The sequence below is a fragment of the Denticeps clupeoides genome, chromosome 15 (genome assembly GCF_900700375.1).
Source record: "Denticeps clupeoides chromosome 15, fDenClu1.1, whole genome shotgun sequence".
In the NCBI taxonomy this organism is placed as follows: Eukaryota; Metazoa; Chordata; class Actinopteri; order Clupeiformes; family Denticipitidae; genus Denticeps; species Denticeps clupeoides.
The window spans coordinates 9,431,802-9,451,604 of record NC_041721.1 but is presented as its reverse complement, the minus strand read 5'-3'; the positions used below and the strand labels follow the sequence as shown (position 1 = coordinate 9,451,604).

The 19,803-nt window shown below is 40.5% G+C and overlaps 2 protein-coding genes across 3 annotated transcripts; one reads left to right on the top strand and one right to left on the bottom strand.

Moving 5' to 3' along the window:
• The first annotated feature begins 1,269 nt into the window (after positions 1-1,269).
• Positions 1,270-13,041, top strand: lta4h (leukotriene A4 hydrolase). Its single transcript, XM_028955493.1, has 19 exons — positions 1,270-1,490; positions 2,312-2,442; positions 2,575-2,695; positions 5,310-5,378; positions 6,157-6,261; positions 6,718-6,770; positions 6,881-6,953; positions 8,356-8,496; positions 8,928-8,951; positions 9,193-9,263; positions 9,963-10,074; positions 10,148-10,292; positions 10,433-10,536; positions 11,221-11,291; positions 11,373-11,427; positions 11,636-11,731; positions 11,860-11,942; positions 12,171-12,275; positions 12,599-13,041. Exons 1-19 carry the CDS (start codon positions 1,290-1,292, stop codon positions 12,735-12,737), a joined length of 1,899 nt encoding a protein of 632 aa, XP_028811326.1. The 5' UTR covers positions 1,270-1,289; the 3' UTR covers positions 12,738-13,041.
• Positions 13,042-13,550: 509 nt separating this feature from the next.
• Positions 13,551-18,851, bottom strand: terfa (telomeric repeat binding factor a). 2 transcript variants are annotated; one of them, XM_028954953.1, is made up of 11 exons: positions 18,673-18,851; positions 18,344-18,439; positions 17,970-18,038; positions 17,071-17,201; positions 16,905-16,997; positions 16,078-16,218; positions 15,829-15,977; positions 14,879-15,682; positions 14,696-14,769; positions 14,564-14,598; positions 13,551-14,424 (listed from the first exon to the last, which is right to left on the bottom strand). In XM_028954953.1, exons 1-11 carry the CDS (start codon positions 18,848-18,850, stop codon positions 14,269-14,271), a joined length of 1,926 nt encoding a protein of 641 aa, XP_028810786.1. In that variant the 5' UTR covers position 18,851; the 3' UTR covers positions 13,551-14,268. The 2 variants fall into 2 exon arrangements, with proteins under 2 accessions (XP_028810786.1, XP_028810787.1); XM_028954954.1 differs by lacking the exon at positions 17,970-18,038.
• Positions 18,852-19,803: the final 952 nt, after the last annotated feature.

Genomic DNA, 19,803 nt, shown 5'->3' with positions numbered 1-19,803 from the left:
GGCATCCAGTCAAAATTCAGAAATGTCATAACACATGCAACCAATTAAACCCCCCCACTTTTCTTTCTTTCTTTCTTTCTTTCTTTTTTTTTTTTTTTTTTTTACAAGAAAATCCACTTTCCATTACACTGCGCCGTCTGCTGGACGTTACTCCAGCCTGGGATGGCGGCTCTGGGCCTCCAATTCATGCTACCCTTGACAAGTCGACTAAATAAAAATGAATAAAGAAATTCATTAATTCACACGTCACGGCGTAGGGGACAACAGGGACTGCACCTCGCCTAGAGAACCTAAAATGTGGAGCTGGACCTCGTGACACAGTACATACAGCGAATGAACATTTTGTCCTCGGGCTGGTGTGAGGGTCTGAGCCGCTGGAGCTCAGAGGTGCCAGTACACAGTTCATCACAGTGTGGTGTGTATGGGGCCGCATGGCTGCGGACCAGAAAACACATACAGTGGGCACTTTGTCACATGCCTCCTTCTGTGGAAGTGACACGCGTACCGCCAGTCCTATACCAACTCAACGTTAGCATTATTATTCGGCCGATTAAAGTATATGGTCTTCCACGTATGTATTGCATATGCATTGTCTCAGAATTTAGTTAGAAACTAGTAATAAAATAGTAATCATGACAGTCATTTAAACAAATGACACACAAACAACAAAGTAATTAATATTAGCATTTATTCAAATAATTTCAAAACAAATGTTATATTTTTTAAAAGATATTGCATGACACTTTGCATACTGTCGCTGAAGGGATAGAAAAGTAAAATATATATTTGTTATTAGAAGTAATAACATATTTATGTTATACATTAAAACATACATTTTCCAACTAAATTATTTTAGTTTAATTGACCCAATACATCATAACAAATGTATTCAGACAAATAATCAAAATACGTTTTGATCATTTCATTTTCATTTTTAAATGAACTCTTTGCCAGTGTTTTATTGTTTGCTTCTTTCTGTATTAGGGAGAAATGTCCTAAAGTGTTAATATACATAATCGTCAAATTTGCAATATATTAACTGTTTGATTTTAAATAAAAATATGGCCCAATAAAGTTCTCCAGAAACATGTACGTAAATAAACAATTTAACACAATTTTCACGTTGCACTACAGTGTTAGTCAGTCAGTGGTCGCCGCCCCTCTCCGTCTCTAGGGGGCAGTGTAGTCCGCAGCCACACCCTCCGCACGCAGCGTTCAACGAGGCGACTACGATTCCCACAATGCCTTGCCGCCGACCGCTGTCACATGGATCCCTCGCTGGATTAAAAATGCAGCCCCCGACCGGTCCCGGCTATTCTCCGCACCGACCGGCGATGGCTCCCGTCTCAGACCCTTCCTCCTTCTCCTCCTTCTCCAGGTGTACGACCAAGCACCTGAACCTGACCTACCACGTGGACTTTGACAGTCATGTGCTGAAAGGGCGAGTCGCGCTGACCGTCGAGGTGCTCGAGGACAAATTTACATCTCTGGTAAGGCTGCGTCCCGCTCAGTTTTAAGAGCGAAGTGTTCGGCCTGCTAACAGCTGCTTTTACTCTCGTGTGCTCTTATTAGATGTCCAGTCACCTACGTGCGTACCCAGTCTGCATTCCTTCATTACACACTACATGCGCCGCGGTAACAGGCCACGGAGGAGTGATGCGCACACCACACTGTAAAGATACGCTTTAGCATGAGTTCAGTCGCACTTGTATTAGTTTTACGCACAGCAAAGTTTATAAAGACGTAGAAAGGACATGACATAAATCAGCCAGTTATCGGGATCTGTTATAAATACTGTTATCTGAATTATTACCCAATACCAGTTAACCAATCTAGATCGCAAAGCAGTGTCCTACACAGTAGATGTGAGTTCTTGATACCAGTTCCTGGATTTGTAGTCTGTGCATGAGAACAGTACTGCAGAACCCTATTAGGTTCTCTGAAACGGTTCTGATATTTTTTTTTCTATTCAGCAATCGATTGCTTCAGGTTGATATTTGGCTGATTTTTAACTGTTAATGATTAGCGACAAAGCTGGAACCTTGTGTGAGTGGTCTTAGCAATGCCTCAAGCTGCTTCTTTGCGAATGTGTTCTTTGCCTTGCTTATGAACTTTGATAAAATAGTTCCAGAGCACACGGCATTACAACCTTTGGTCTGAACCTGATGGGTGTGTCTTCAGCCAAAGATTTCATTTTCCTGTGGAATTTGTGAACAGGTTTCAGCAGAACTCCACAGGATGTGAAGCCTGATAATGATGCAGATTCATACTTAATTAAACACCACATATTTGTTTTATTTTTATCTTGTAGACTCTCGACACCAAGGACCTGAAGATCTCCTCTGTGACTGCCAATGGCCAGTCTGCTAAGTTCTCACTTGGCGATAAGCACCGTTTCAAGGGATCTCCTCTGGAGATCATGCTGCCTTTTGAGCTGTCCAGGTCTTGTTTTCACAACTGTTCAGATCTTCTAATACTGACACGTCTGTGTTAAAGGGAAGTGATGGTGTGTGTCACTTCATCATGGTGAGAAAGAAGTAACGGTTTGGACTGGGTGTCTGTGTGTTTGTGCAGAGGACAGCATGTAATCGTGGAGGTCGCCTATGAGACGTCTCCCAGAGCGTTCGCTCTGCAGTGGCTCACTCCCACTCAGACTGCTGGGAAAAAACACCCCTATCTGTTCAGCCAGTGTCAGGTATGTGTGCACGTAAACGCTGTCTGCGTTCTGTGCATGCTTCTGAACGTTATGAATATGATTATCTAACTGACCTTTTATGTGATCCTCTCAAAGTCCATTAACATTAATCATCAACTGTTACAAAACTGTGAACATCAGTTCAATTAGTCATTAATTTATTAAAATATAACAGTCTAGGATGATTGGAAAATCAGAAATTCTGTATACCCTAAGTCAACCATCGCAAGCAACAAACATCTGCACATTCTTGTAAGACATCTTTCATTTGCATGACCATGCCGTACGGACCAAGATGTAAATCTGCAACAGATGGGCGCTGTCATTGATTGAGATCTGGTGAAGGTTCACAGCCATCTGGATCTTGACACTCAAGCCACAAAAATGTGCAATTAATATAGTAATTAATACATTTAAAAAGAACACATTCGGATGATTAGAAAACCAGAACTAAAAAATACTGCATGAGATGAAATTGGTAATGTCATGAGTATATTAATTTTTCTCATCATCTCCCTTCGGCTGGTCCTAATGGCAGATGCCCTTCCTGCCTCCACCCGGTGCTTGGGACCAGCACCAAGAAACACAATCACATACTGTTACGAGCCGGTCTAGGGGTTCCGACCCATAATAAAAGAAATGACAAAAACGAAAACCTACTAAGACGAAACGGAGAATTAACAAGTATTTTATCAACAAATAAGTATATAAATAAAGAAGAAATACAGATGAAAACAAATAACGACAAACAAAACGGGAAACAGAAAAACAAACACCAAAGCGGGCCGACACAACAAGTTGTGTCGCCTCTTAGGGGAAGCGCAGGGGAAACCGGAAGTGATGCAAAAGGGAAATGGTAGGGAGCCGGGCGGGGTGGATGGCACGGCAATCGCAGCCCCGAAAAAGGAGACTGACGCTCGTTTTTTTCTGTCTGTCCCACAGCAGGGACAGGTGGGCTCAATTTGCCATCACAAGGCACCTGCAAACACAACACAAACACCCCCGCCACTAAAAATCAACATTTACTGTTGATAAAAAAACAAAACATTTATTGGTAGGAGCGTGACTATCCCGTGACTAGTTCCTCTCCCTCTTGCGTTCCTCAAACTCTAGCCGTTTTACCTCTAATTCAACACGGGCTGAATGATATGCAGCACCAAAAAAAAAGATAAGACTGCAAATGGAGCGAAACGTGCGCTTTTTCCACCACCTGTAACCGCAACAACGTGTGCGTGTGGGAACTCTGATCCCTAATCTTGCCTAACTCGATCCCCCTAAATTAACCTCCTATTCTTCAAAGAGCATTACCAATTGAAGGTTCGCGGTCAGTCAGAAGACAATCTGCGAAGCTCCTCCCGGGGTTTACTCTTCAAAACACCACCCAAAAAAAAATCCCCAAACACAAACCAACAAAACAACAAATGCGCTCCGATGGAGGGATTGCGAAAATCCGGCTAGAGACGTCTAATTTACCAGAGTTCCCAACAAACGTCGAACGTGAGTCTTCCCCAAAAAACGATGTCCCGGAGAGAAACAAAAATGTCCCTGAGAGAAAAACAGAACAAATCCCGGACAAGCCCCCAATTTTGTTTTACAAGCGGGTTCCTGCCCATAACAAAAGAAATTACAAAACTACTAAGACCAAACGGAGAAATTTAACAAGTATTTTATTAACAAATAAGTATACAAACCGAGAAAAACAAACACAGAAGCAGGCAGACACAACAGGTTGCGTCGCCTCTTAGGGGAGGCGCAGGGTAAACAGGAAGTGATGCAATCGGGAAATGCAGAAACACACCAAAATACTAGGACGTAACACATACATCCCCAGTGGCTGGATTAATATAATCATTTTAGTAATCGCTGTAATTCAAAACCATTTATTTTCCTTGGCTTATTTTCTGACAACACTTGTAGATGTTGTGGTCTGGCGTTCCGGTTCCTGTTTTTCTGCAGCTAACACCCTCAAGCCATGAGAAAATGTGCACAATGAGCACAGTGGAATGTGACTACAGTTTTATTTATTTACACTAGTACCATTATTCTAATCAACAATACTTTTTATTAAAATTGTTCAGTCTTGTAAAAACAGAACATGTTGAGCACAGACAACTAAACTAGTGTCCTTTGGGGTATGTGTGGCTTTGCAGAAAAGAATTCAGGTGGAGAAGAAAAGTCTGCATCCATTTAGCTGGGAGTGGAATAAAGGAAAAATGGCCATTTAATAACAATATATGTAATAGTTTAAATAAATAAATAACATGTGCTATGCTGATGATACAAATACTCTTGTTACACCTCTGAAGTTGTTTGTGCAGAGTTTACCAGACCTGATTGTGGTCAGCAAATGGGAAATTAAGCAATCTTAGATAATTCCTGTTTCAAAAGAATTTCCTTATTAAACAGAGCAGTTACAGAAGCTGTCTGGTGAAGATGCTGACTTTGTGGGTTCTTTCTGATATTTAAGACATAGAACAAAGTCTGTGTGTGTGTGTGTGTGTGTGTTTTTGATAACTTTGCTCAAAACCATTATTAACCTCATTATATACCACCGTAGCATTAATTTGTGTGTTTTTGAGAGCGAATGTGTTAATACGTCTTTGTGTGTCCACAGGCCACCCACTGCAGGACCATGGTCCCCTGCCAGGACACACCCTCAGTGAAACACACCTACTATGCTCAGGTATAGCACATAAATGCTACTCTACCTCTTAGCCGGAACATCTCCCCTTTGGCACATACTGCTACTTTACTGCCCTGACAGTAGGCACTTTGATGCATAATTGAGCATTAGAACCTTGGTGTTAGTTACAGGGACAGTCCCCCTGGAGCAACTCCGCGTGAACTGTCTTGCTCAGGGACACAATGGTATTTAAAGTGGTTCATTCCCTTGATTAGGCTAATTTATAGAAGTTACAAAGACTTCTCAGCTGTGTTGCCAGATTGGCCAGTTTGAATTGTGTTCTGTGGATTGGGCTGGTTTGAGATAATATCTGTGTTTTTTTTTCTCTTGAAAGACACATACATTATTTCTGTGATTTTAAAAACATTCTTGTGTCAGTGTCATAGTTAAAATGAACTAATCAACAAAGTTAAAGGGTGAAAACAGTAATCTGTCTTTATTTGGCTAATTGATTTGCTTAACCTGGTTTTCATTGTTAAGTGAAAATACAAGATTGAGGTGCCTATCAATGAATGTGCAAAGCTTCTCAGACTAGCAATTTTGTAATTTAGATTACAAAATCTGTAGGTTTTATTCATGGTATCCAAATACTGTAATTCCAGACTACAGCCAATTGAGGGAATTTGAAAAAGGGCACATAATTAAGAATCATATTTAAATGTCTGCAGCATTAAATACATTACTTCATCAGTACATTTTTGTATGAATCATTGTGCTGATTAGTAATAAACATGTCAGTATTTCATGATATCCCTATTGTTTGTGTGCATATTGATAGGTATCTGTTCCTAAGGAGCTGGTTGTGGTCATGAGTGCCCTGCGTGATGGACAGGAGGTTGATCCCCAGGAATGCAACAGAATCATTTACCGCTTCAGACAGCCGGTCTGTTTATTTATTAATTTTCAGTACGGTATATTTTGGTGGTATGGCACTGTTGTAACTGTTTAACAGCTCTGAATTGTACATTAATATCTAATAGCTTCTGATGTGTCAAAGTCCTTTTAGCCTGATCTCAGAATAGATTATCCACTTATCACCACAAATGATAAAGACACACAGGTGATTACCTTGAGGCCAGTTACTACTGAGAACTCAACTATATGGTTGATCATGTTGCTAGAAGAATGATATCCTATGTACTTAACAGTATATCAGATGGTTTTGCATTGCAGCATCTGATACATGATGCTGACAACCTGAATCTGTGAAACTGTTATGTTTAACTCTCCCTTTCATTATTGTTCATGTTGATACATGTGCCTCTTTGCAGGAAGTGTCTGAAATATTTCATAAATCTGTTTCGCAATTCTTAAAACCTGTGGATGATCCTTTTTCTAGGTGCCCATGCCTTCTTATCTCATAGCCATTGTGGTTGGAGCTCTGGAGAGCAGGTAAGGAATGAAATATGAAAATGATTCATGGCAGGTATGAGCCATGCTGTACAGTAGATATAAGAGGAATTTTTGATAGGTGGTTGTTTACTCTCATTATCTGTTCTCAGGGAGATTGGGCCTCGCTCCAGGGTCTGGTCTGAGAAGGAATATGTGGACCAGGCAGCGTTTGAGTTCTCTGAGGTCTGTGTGCGCACCATATGCCTTCTGCGACTTGATAACCCTAAACAGACAAGCATTGGCAACAGTTTTGACAATGCTCATTTGCTCATATAGAACCATATATTCCAAATATGTATTACATATTATCCATAATATAATTTTCACAGCTGTAGTAACAAAGTCTTTAGTAAGTAAGTAAATGGTCAAAAAGTAGTATTCTAAGCAGAGTTACAAAATGCTAAACAGACAAAAATGAGATTGGTTAAGCAACACATTTTATATATAGCAAGCTATAAACAAATACAACATCCCCATAAAAATAGCAAATTAAATAATTTGCACACCTAGGGTTAAAAGCCAAAGAATAAAAATTAGTTTTCAGTTGTCTTGTCTGGTTTTAGCACATATATAACGAGTTCAGGCAATCCAGGCATGATGAAACAAATGCAATAATATTTTTTAGAAATCCTGGGAAGAGAGCACATTGAACTCTTTTCAATATTTCTTAGCTGAAAGAAACATGAATACAGTCATTTCTTTATAGAAAACTGCAAATGAAAGTTAGAAATAATAGGTGGGCCAAGAAAAGAGCCCCAAGGCACTCCACAAGACACATCACAAATTGAAGACTGAATATTTTAGTTACCACTGAAAATTACTGATTTGATAAGTAACATTTGCGAAGTTACTCCTGAAAACCCAACTTCTCTGTCTGTCTAATAAGAAATAGCGATATACTGAATAAAAAATTGCTATCAAATCCAGCAAGACTAATACTAAGATTTGCTCTCATTTAAAATTTGTAGAAGTGCAGTCTCAGCACTGTGCTTTTGATGAAAACTATAATGGAATATTTAATCAAATGATTGTCTTATACATTGAAAAATGTTCTTTATTAAGCTAGCTGTAAGGGCGTCGAGGGGACCAGAGGATTGATTTAGATGTAGCACAATACCTCCTAATTCATCCAGAGATACTGGGGCAACCTCCGGAACACCTCCAATATCTAAAATGCTTAGCAAACAGTTCACAATTTAAGATTTTTGCAGGAGTTAACCACGCCAAATTCACCATTTAGACTTTAATTTCTGGCGATGGGCGAGTCTATGCCCTTTTAGTTTACAGAGTGCTTTACATGCTTATGTGCATACTTGTTGTGTCATGTGTGGTATTTGATTGTGGCAGGATGAGTTTTTTGGTTTTTTTTGTTTAGAGAATAGAGAAGTGTACTTCTCTATTTGATTTTGCAACCTTAACATATTTGATAAATAGAAGAGGGTTTTGGGTAACAGGAAAAGGAGGCTGAGCTTCTTTCATTTCATGTTTTTTCACACATACTCCACCAACTCTCCACCAGCAGCTTGTCTGCTACTTCCTGTCGTCTCTCCCCATCACTCAGTCTCTATGTCTCTTTTTCTCTCAGACCGAGTCTATGCTGAAGACTGCAGAGTCTCTGGCTGGACCTTATGTATGGGGACAGTATGATGTGCTTGTGCTCCCTCCGTCTTTCCCCTATGGGGGGATGGAGAACCCTTGTCTCACCTTTGCTACGCCCACTCTGCTGGTAAGGAACACAAACATGGCTGCCCAATGTGTTTCATTGCTGATTAAACTACACATGTCAATAAAGATAGTTAGCTAGCTACATAATAAAGGGAACATGGCGCTGGCAAGAAACCCAATGAGTTCTTGCAATTTTGCTGACCACTTGTGTTACATGACATTGTAACATTGTGGCAGGACATTACATTACATGGAAGTATGAATGGTTCTATTTCCTCTCTCATACATAGGTGATTGTTAAACATGACCACAATGTGGTCCATTCACCCTTGAACATAGTACACTAATGAAAAAAAATATTCGTATCATTGAAAGTGATTAGGAATTTAATGCCAGCAATGAAGCTGGCCAGATGTTTTCTGGCGCTCATTGTAAAATGTTTGAGAACCACCGATGTATCAGATTTTACTGACCTTGTCTTCTCTTCTTTAGGCTGGAGACCGGTCTCTCTCCAACGTACGTCATTACAACACACTGCTCAAACCATCAAGAATAAAGAGGGGGTTTCTTACACAAAAAACATTGTCATACCATTACCATACCGTCTACATTTACTGTTTGTGCAAATCTAATTTAAAATTAAGTTATTTTTGAAAATCAAGTCATCAATCATTATTATGTGTAAAAGTGTAATATATGCAATATGACGCAATGTGGAAAATGACCAATTGTATTATATTTGTTATGCTATGTCCAGGTTATTGCTCATGAGATCTCACACAGCTGGACAGGAAATCTTGTGACCAACAAGACCTGGGAGCATTTCTGGTTTGTTTGCACAATAATTAACATGATCTTCCAGTGCCTAGAAGTACATTGAGATGTGCAGTTAAGAGTTTTCAGCTTCAAGTGACTCTCATTGTGTTTTACCTTGTCCCACATTGTCCTAGTGAATAGCACCAGTGCTGTTTACGTATTGGGCCCCTGCATTGCAATGATAAGACCAGAGCATAATATAAGACTTTACACGGGGGTTTAATCGATACATTTTTTGGGCAGAATAAATTAATGTATTCACCCTAAGTGTTATTTATGAAGGATTATTGGTACTAAATGAGAGAGCACCACAAGATTGAGTTGTCATGTGAGCAACTTGGTTTGCAAGGATTTTTTATTGCACCCTAGTGATAGATCTGTAGACATTAATTCAAGGTAATCATCTAGATAGTAGAGCATTGTGGGATACCTAGAGCTCATTACCTCTAAATTTGACAAATCTCGTCCTTTTGTTCGTGAGCATTTATTTTTGTAAGCCATGTTAACACCAATTTTTTTGTTACATTCTTGCCATTGATTTACACCAACATTCTTAGTGTGCCAGCACCAAAACCAGCAGCAGCCTTTACTTTAGAATTTTATAATTATCTTTATGTTTTAACTGTTGGTCTGTGTAGGTTGTCTTTTCTATCTTTCTGTTCTTCATGCACAAACTCCTCTTTTTGTTTCTCGGTGTTTGTCTACACTCAGGCTCAATGAGGGGCACACTGTGTATTTGGAGCGGATGATTGGCAGGTGTCTTGAAAGTGAGCAGTTCAGGCAGTTCAAAGCAATGGGGGGCTGGAAAGAACTGCAGGAATCTGTGAGAACCTCACACACACACACACACACATACATGCATGTGCAAACATTGCTTTAATTCCATCTCTCTCTAGGTCAACACATTTGGGAAGAATAACCCACTCACTAACTTGGTGCCCAACCTGGATGAGGTGGACACAGATGAGGCCTTCTCCTCTGTACCCTATGAGAAGGGCTTTGCTCTTCTCTACCACCTGGAGGAGCTGTTGGGAGGACCAGGTAAGTCCACAACTCTTATTTATTCATGTACAGGGGGGGTGGTGGTTGTCCCACTTTTTTATTAATGTCTTCAATGTTCCTTGGTACATTGTTGTAAGCTCTCTGAGCATTTCATGCATTTTCTTTCTCTTTTTCTGTAGAGGTATTCATGGCCTTTGTGAAATCCTACATCCAGCTCTTTGCTTACAGCAGTGTGACAACTGAGGAGTGGAAGAACTATCTGTATACCTACTTCAAAGACAAGGCAAGTGGGTCTATGTCCTTCTTGTTCTTAGTGTCTAAAATATACAAAAATACAGTACTGTGCAAATAGTAGGTAGGCGTGGAAAAAGTGATTCTTTTCACTGGGGCAGTGGTGGCCCCAGTGATTTAAGGAACCAGCCCTGTAATCAGAAGGTTGCCGGTTCGAATCCCGATTCACTGAGGTGCCACTGAGCAAAGCACCATCCCCCACACATGGCTGCCCACTTCTCACTAAGGGTGATGGTTAAAAGCAGAGGACACATTTCGTTGTGTCACCGTGTTCTGTGCTGCAGTGTTTCACAATGACACTCACTTCATTTTCACGTTTAAATGTTCTTAATCATACTAGCTGTATGTTTAAGGTTGTCCTGCTGCAGAATAGATTTGCAGCATGATTGATCAGTATCTGCCTGTGCATTTAGGACTCCAATCGTCCTGACCAATACTACTTGTAAAAATGCAGCACCAAAGGATAGTAACATCCATACTTAAAAACAATGTGTTTAGATTTTTGAACGCATTCTTAGTTTACAGCATTTTTCATACCCGCCTAAAACATTTGCATGTTTTTGTTTCAGTGACAGTGAGGAAATTTTACAGGTTGTCATAAAGAATTGTGTTTGTGCAAGGAAGAAAGAGATTGCATGACATATAAATAGCAACATTTGTATAAATATTGTTTTAGGTTGACGTTCTGAAGAAGGTGGATTGGAATGGCTGGATGCACACACCAGGGATGCCTCCTGTTACGCCAAAGTATGATGTGTGTGTGTCATCCATCCATTAGTGTTTTACAGTTTCGCAATATTTACGCTGCTAAACTTTGCTCTCGTACAGATATGATACCACCATGGCAGATGCCTGCATCTCACTGTGCCAAAGATGGGTGAAGGTATCTTACGTGAAAACATATACACACACATACACACAAGCTCCTACATTAAGTTTCAGGTTCATGTAATCTAATTATGATGTACCTGTCATTGTCATTTAAGTATTGTTGGAACTCTTATGTACTGTATGCTTGGGTTAATAGATTATTGAGGTGTGGTCTGAATTGTTTGTCTGAATAATGAATGTTATTCATTTTATACTCTCAGGCTACAGAGGCAGATCTATCTGGATTCTGTGCAGCAGATGTGAAGACCCTCTCCTCCCACCAGCTTATTGAGTTCATGGCTCTCCTGCTTCAGGAGGTATAGATGTCACCTTAGCTCTGAAGACTGACATTTATTACCATAGATGCATATACAAATATATGTAATCAACAGTTGAAAACTGAAGTTTAATTAGAATCCATATGCAATTTTTGTTGCTTCAACAGGAAGCTCTGCCCCTCACCCATGTGAAGAGGATGCAGGAGGTGTATGATCTGAACTCCATCAAAAACTCTGAGATCCGGTTCAGGTGCTGAACTCTTATGGAAAATATTTATTTGCATGACCCCAGCTGATAGCCATTATGTAGAATTTAAAGTAATCATATTTAAAATTAACATAATATAACAAGGGTATGGTGCTTATGGCATGGAGCTCAGTGACATGGCCCAACACCTCCAAAGTTGCGAGTTCTGGCGAGTTACGGTCTGTGTTCATACTTCATAATCATAATACTTTGTTACTTGTATTTGTGTAGGTGGTTGCGTGTATGTGTCAGGGCTCACTTGGAGGAGGCTGTTCCCATGGCGCTGAAGATGGCCACTGAACAGGGGAGGATGAAATTCACACGGCCTCTCTTCAAGTAACTGTTACCCAAATCTATCGTTTTAATAGTAATACAAAGAAAGACCCCTGCGGTGGGCTGGCACCCCACTTTGGGTAAAGGGCTCCAGCAGCCATGACCCTGATTAGGAAAAAATGGGTGTGAACAGCAGAAATTAATTGAAATTCTGTGGCCATATGGTATATGAAGTATTGTATAGGAATCAAAAGTGGCCAGCATTGTAATAAACGTCCGTTCCAGTATTCTAGAAATTCACTACCATTTATAAAATATTCGAAAATTCCCTGGCATTGGTCTTACTTTTCCATTACCTCACGCTGTATGTCTTTGTTGTTTTGCAGGGAGGTGTATAACTGGGACAAGTTCCGTGACCTGGCAATCAAGACTTTTGTGGAGAACCGGTCCGCTATGCACCCAGTCACAGCAATGCTGGTTGCCAAGGACCTGAAAGTAGACAAGTCTCAGTCCACAGGCCTTTAAAAGTTCTCTCGAACAGACTAGGCCTGTTTTTTTTTTTTTTTTCCTATACAGAGGCGGCCAGCACGCAACCTTTTTTATTTTAAAACTCATGCTGCAACCATACATCCACACACAAGTAGTTCACAACGATACTGTCTGTCCAATTTGCTTTCACCATTCTTACATGTTTAGTCTGTTGGCATAACTAATTGCAGTATTAATGTAGCGCATTTATTGTTACACATACAGTATCTCAGGGCGAGAGGACTCCAGCTGGTTCCATAAACCTTGTAATGGAAAAATAAACTCACTTTGTGTCTTTGCATTGCAATTATTCTCTGGCAGGGGGAAATGGATTTTTGAATAATATTTCATATAAATATAGAACACAGAACACTCCTATAAATTAATAAAGCAAATAGTCCCAGGTACTGAGGGCAACCTTACACATAACAATCTGTAAAAGTGAGGTGATTGTCATTGTGAAACACTGCAGCACAGCACACGGTGACACAGCGAAATATGTACTCTGTTTTTAACCATCACCCTTGGTGAGTAGTGGGCAGCCATGACAGGCTCAGTGACACCTTGGCAGATCAGGGGTTTGAACTGGCAACCTTCTGATTACGGGCCCGATTCCTTAACCACTAGGCCACCACAGCCCCAGTTTTACAATCTATATTATCAAAACAAAAAAATTTGATTGTTTTAATATTTCATGACATGGTGTGCAAATTGTAAAGATTTTTTTTTATGGAGGGCCTCAGCGACCACATCCCTAATTAGGAATAAGTGGTAATGTAATGTAAATGAAAGAGTGATTTACCCCTATGGTTCAGCTTCAGTCATCTTATATTATGAACAAAAAGGCACAGCACAAAATAGTTCCTGTACAGCAAATGTACAAAATAATAATAAAATAAATAATTTTGCAGTTAAAGCAACATTAATTCAAAGTTTTCTTTCCCCTCAGTTGCATAACGTACAGGAAAAACACTAGAAAGGATAAAAAAAAAAAAAAAAAAAACACAACTGGATTGTTCCCTGAATTGTTTGTGCCACTGCAGTCATTAAATGAAGTGAAATGACCTGTTATCAGAAATTGACTGATGTTATCAGACATATATAAAAATAAAAGGTAAATTGCAATTACAGCAATTTTTATGTGTGCATATATTTAACATCAGTGCATGTGTTATGTTCCTAAAGGAATAATATTGTATTCAAATGTGAAAACATAATCCTGGATCACAGTTTCGGCTGATACATGAATAATAACATTGATTACATCGCTAAACCAATTCCCTTGGGCATCTGAATAAATATAAACATACAACTCCTGCAAAAGAATAGCAGGGATTGTACATATTCACTTCTCATTCCTGTTCAAATGACAGTTCAGAACCTGTGTCACTACCCTACCCTGGAAACTATAATTGTTATTTTAATATTCCAATGTCTGTTTGAAAATAACATTTTCACTTTATTGGAAAAAAATAAAGTGTAGATCGCACTTGAATAACCAGAAACAATTACAAAATGTACAAAGCCTTCAGATCTGGTTCTTCTTCATCGTCCGCCATCGGTCTTTAATATTGACGGCTGTACGGTCTTTGAATGGGTAGGAGTTGCGAATTTTTTCCCATTTGCCCTCTCCAAATTTACCAACACCTTGTTTCACCCACTCCGACTCTTCGTCAGTCCATTTCTGTGGTAACACAAAAAAAGCAGGATTGAAGCAAGAGGTTCATAATAAAATATACAGTAAAAGGTTGCATGTTCAAGGTTTAAGAATAAATAAATATATATATATATATATATATATATTTTATTGTAACCCCTCTTACCCTCTTTCTTCCTTTGTTGTAACTATTTCTGCTGGCTGTTAAGTAAGAAACATTCAAGGTTAATTACAGGAGCCACAATATTTGTCATGTAGTTCTATTATAAACGTTATACATATTAGATGCAATAATTACCACTGGCTGAACATTCAAACAGACATTCCTCATCACTCCAGTCTTCTCTGACACCAGATACATTCAGCATGTTCCTGTAGTGCAAAACAACTGCTGTTTAAAACACTAATACTCCACGGGGTGGGGTGGGGGAAGAGACACTAGCAGAACAGACGCAAGTCGAGAACAGGTCTCATTTCTCACCGTTTGTCGCTTCGCTGAACTCGCCGTTTCCTTACAGGGGGGGAGTTTGCTGGCATTGAGCTGAACGGCTCTTCACTAGCTGTGTCTCTGTGCGGTGGGTTGGGTTCGGTAGTTTCGGAATCAGAGGTGGCTTCTGGGGGGTGCTGAGCAACACGTTCAGGGGTGATGGTCTGCTGGAGCACCCCAGTGGTGGATGGACACTCCAGCTCAGGCCTAGTCATGCTAGTGGACTTTTGAGAGTCAGCGCCCTCAGACTCACTGACATGACTGTCATCCTCTAGTACCAGCTGAGCTACATTCACCGTGCAGTAGCGTGTAGGAATAAAACCTGGAGCACAGACCGGTTGGCTGCTTATGGTATTTCTAGGGGTGTCCCGAGCGCTTGGGGGTGGGGTCTGCGCTCTCCCATCTGAGTTGTTAGGAGCATTTGAGGGCCCCGTGTGGTCGGCCACGAGACTTTGAGAGTCGGTCTTGCTGTTCCACTGAACCAAGTCAGCCTGCGGCCTTGCCTCCTTAAACTCAGCATTTGCAGCCTCGGCAGGTTCTGTGTCCATTGGAAATTCCTGCCCTCGGTCAGCCTCTTCATGCGGCTCAGCTTGCGAGCTCCCCCCTTCATCCGCTGACTCGAACATTTCTACAGGGGTCTCCGTGAGACGGAGGTTGAGCTCATTCAGGCAAGAATCTCCACAATACAATTCAGAGAAGGGGGTCTGGACTCCCTGGGACTGCTGCAGCTTCGCATAAACTTTCATCAGCAGATTCAACGACAATCGTTTACCTCTGCATTGGGACTGGAATTCTGAACTAGTGGATAGAACAAAAGTTCCAGTTCAGTTTATTTATTGAACCTCTTTAAACAACCAGCTGTACAAGGTGCTGTACAAGGTAATGTGTAAATATATTTTGCTGAAGAATATGATTATTAATAATGAAATATAACATGCATGTACCTGGTTTCTGTGGTTGTGGCTGTTTGCAGACTATTACTGTGATTGCTGTGGCTCTCTGTCGTACTGCTGTTGTTCTCTGGGCTCGCAGTCGGAAACGTCTTGCCAGTGCGAGGTTCTCCAAAAGCAACATTGTTTATACGGGAAAGCAGCTACAAGGGACACAAACATTTGAAACACACTCCTGCGAGAACAATAGCTGCATTGTGAGATGCGGCTAGGGGAGCTCTGGGGTTTTTCTTTATGAACTACCTTGGACAAAAAAGGTTGAGGGATAGTATACACTCTCTCAATAAAGTCCAGCATGTCCTGCCTGAACTGGCTGTAGGATGGGTGCATCAGCACTGACTGATCACTACAGCCACTTTTCACCAGATTCCACAGCATCTTGGTCTGAAAGTAAATATTTTATGAATAAATCATAAAATAAAACAACGTGCTCCACATAACGACTATGTTCACTACAACATATAGTGCAGGCCAAATGTTTGTACACACCTTCTCATTCAATGTGTTTTCTTTGTTTTCATGACCATTTACATTGGTAGATTCTCACTGAAGGCATCAAAACTATGAATGAACACATGTGGAGTTATGTACTTAACAAAAAGTGGAGACCTGGCCTCCACAGTCACCGGACCTGAACCCAATCGAGATGGTTTGGTGTGAGCTGGACCGCAGAGTGAAGGCAAAGGGGCCAACAAGTGCTAAACACCTCTGGGAACTCCTTCAAGACTGTTGGAAAACCATTTCAGGTGACGACCTCTTGAAGCTCATCGAGAGAATGCCAAGAGTGTAAAGCTGTAATCAGAGAAAAGGGCAGCTATTTTGAAGAAACTAGAATATAATGTGTGATGTGATTATATATATTACACACACACGTACATGTTTTCAGTTATTTCACCTTTTTTGTTAAGTACATAACTCCACATGTGTTCATTCATAGTTTTGATGCCTTCAGTGAGAATCTACCAACGTAAATGGTCATGAAAATAAAGAAAACACATTGAATGAGAAGGTGTGTCCAAACTTTTAGCCTGTACTGTAATTCCAAGGCTACATTCCACAATTAAACTCACTTTTACTGTTTGATCCTTCTCTCTGGGGAAGTGTTTTTGCAACATCTCCTTCGCTTTGGCAAAAGCTTGGCTTTTTATACAAACAACCACAAGCTGAAACACACACACACACACATATATATATGAAGGAAGAAATGCTGTTCAATGCTGTTCTTCTGAACTTTACCATCTCCTTGATTGCAGTGTGAACCCTTTCCAGGTTATTTTGTGGCACATCCACTTCAGCACAAATACTCTCCAACACTGCCAACGCTGACTCCAGAGGAGTTTCTGAGCCTTCAGACTCAAATGCAACATCTAAAAAACACAAATAAAGCAGATGATAGTGGGATTAGACACCAGATAACAGCTTACCAACCTTTATTAATTATAAGGACTGGATTGGTAACTATACCCCTGAATTAGTGACATGTTTTGAGTGCAGTATAAGAAAGATTTTGCTTCAGTAATAGGTTATTATAATAATAATAGTAAACCTTAGTACAGTGGGGCAAAAAAAAAAGTTATTTGGCAGCCGCAGACCATGCAAGTTTTTCTGACAGAGGTCTGTAAAGTTCATCATAGGTACACTACAACTGATGGAATGTGAAAATACAGGAAATCACATTGTATGATTTTTAAAAAAGAATTTCTTTATATAAGGACGACTGATCTGTATTAAGGAAAGGATGAATGGGGCCAAGTATCATGAGATTTTAGGCAAAAACATCCTTCAATCAGTGAGATCATTGAAGATGAAACATGGCTGGATCTTTCAATCTTGACAATGATCACAAACACACCACCCCGGCAAGGAAGGAGTGGCCACGTAAAAAAAAGCATTACAAGGTGATGGGAGTGGCCTAGACAGTCACCGGACCTCAATCCAATAGAGGATCTGTGAAATGAAGTGATTGTCATTGTGAAACACTGCAGTACACGGTAATGAAATGTGTCCTCTGCTTTTAACCAATCACCATTAGTGAGCAGTGGGCAGCCATGAAAGGCGCCCAGGTAGCAATGTGTGGGGACGGTGCTTTGCTCAGTGGCACCTTGGCATATCAGGATTCAAACCGGTTTCCTTACCCGCTAGGCCACCACTGCCCCATTTTGTGCTTGGTGACAACCCCGAAACATCACAGCTCTTGAGAAGATCTGCATGGGAGAATGGGCCAAAACAGCAGCTACAGTGTGTGCAAATCTGGTGAAAACCTACAGGAAACATTTGACCTCTGCCAATCAAGTACAACTTTTGCTATTGACCAAATGCTTATTTTCTGCACCATTATACAAATACATTTTTTTATAAAACCACATTGTATGATTTTTATCCTCTGTTTCTCCTCTGTTGCAGTTGAAGGGCACCAATAATGAAAATTACAGACCTCTATTATCTTTTAAAGTGGAACAACTTACACTCGATGTAGATTATCCCTCACACATATTTTATTACTTCTTACCAAGCTTGTCTCCATCATTTATCCGAGAGAGAAACTGAAGAAGAAACAACTTTATAGTCAGGTCACCACTGCCTTCGACTGGCCTTGCCAACAAACCTGGAAACAAAATGAAATGTAATATTTAAAAAAAATTATAATCTTCCGCAACGATCCCTATGCAGAGATCCCATACTTTACTCTTAACCGAGGTGAGTAAAAACTGCATGCAACACCGCCGTACAGAATATCTTACTGTTCTGCTAATCATATACACATGCGTTCATACAAAATAAACACAACGCAAACGTAGCCTACTAGCAACTGTGCTAAGCGGCTAGGTCGAAACTTACTTTGCAAGATATTTCGGATCTCGCAAAACTCTGTATATTCATCTTTCCGAAAGGCATCCAGCGCCTTGGACAGATAAAAATCCAGATTCCACCTGTTAAGGAGCGCTTCGTCCGTGAAGCGCCGTTTCGCCGCCTTCTTTGCGGCCATTTTCAACGGCGCGGCTTTGGCAGGAAACATCCAGACAAGTTCTGCGGCGGGGAGGCGGGAGCCTGGGCGACGCGTCCGAAGGTCGTGATTGGCTTGTTGGAGCCACGCCCATTCCGGCGTGAGGGCGGGACTTCTGGAATTGTAGCTTTGAATTTACGGCATTTATCAGAGCGAATTACAAACAGTAGTTACACTGATTGGAACCCTGGAGCAACTCAGGGTTAAGTGTCTTGCTCAGGGACACAATGGTAGAAAGTGGGATTTGAACCTGGGTCTTCTGGTTCATAGGCGAGTGTGTTACCCACTAGGCTACTACCACCGTAAGTGGTAGTACGAAGTACACTGGTGTGAAGCGTTAGGATTATACAAATGCACCAAGAAAACAACAAAAGCGTTTTCAACTTTTTTCCCCACTCTGTTTTAATAAATTGCTTGGTTTATTATGTTTTAAGAACATTGCTGAAATAATTTACAATGAAATGCGTGATCGTTTTTAATGCGCATAATGCATTTAGGGACTTCAACTTGAGCCCTGAAATAAACGGGTGTCTATATAAACCCCAGAACAGTTATTCTTATGCCTTCGACCCAGTGTGAGGTGGTGTCTTATATGATTTTTGTACCTAACTTATTCTGTTTGTTTATATCTTTATTATATTAGTTTTATTCAATTTAATTACTCTACTACATAGACTATAGACTATATAGACACCCGTTTATCTCAATTCAAATTGGATCGCTATTGTTAACACCCACGGCATCTGCAAAAAGCCTTGGAGTTTGGATAGATAACAAACTGAGTTTGAACCATCATGTTGCTGCGATCTCCAGATCCTGCAGGTTCACTCTCTACAACATTCGCAAGATTCGGCCTTTTCTCTCACAACAGGCTACGCAGCTCCTCGTCCAGGCAATGGTCATCTCCAAACTCGACTACTGTAACTCTCTCCTGGCTGGAGCCTCTGCAGTCACCATAAAACCAC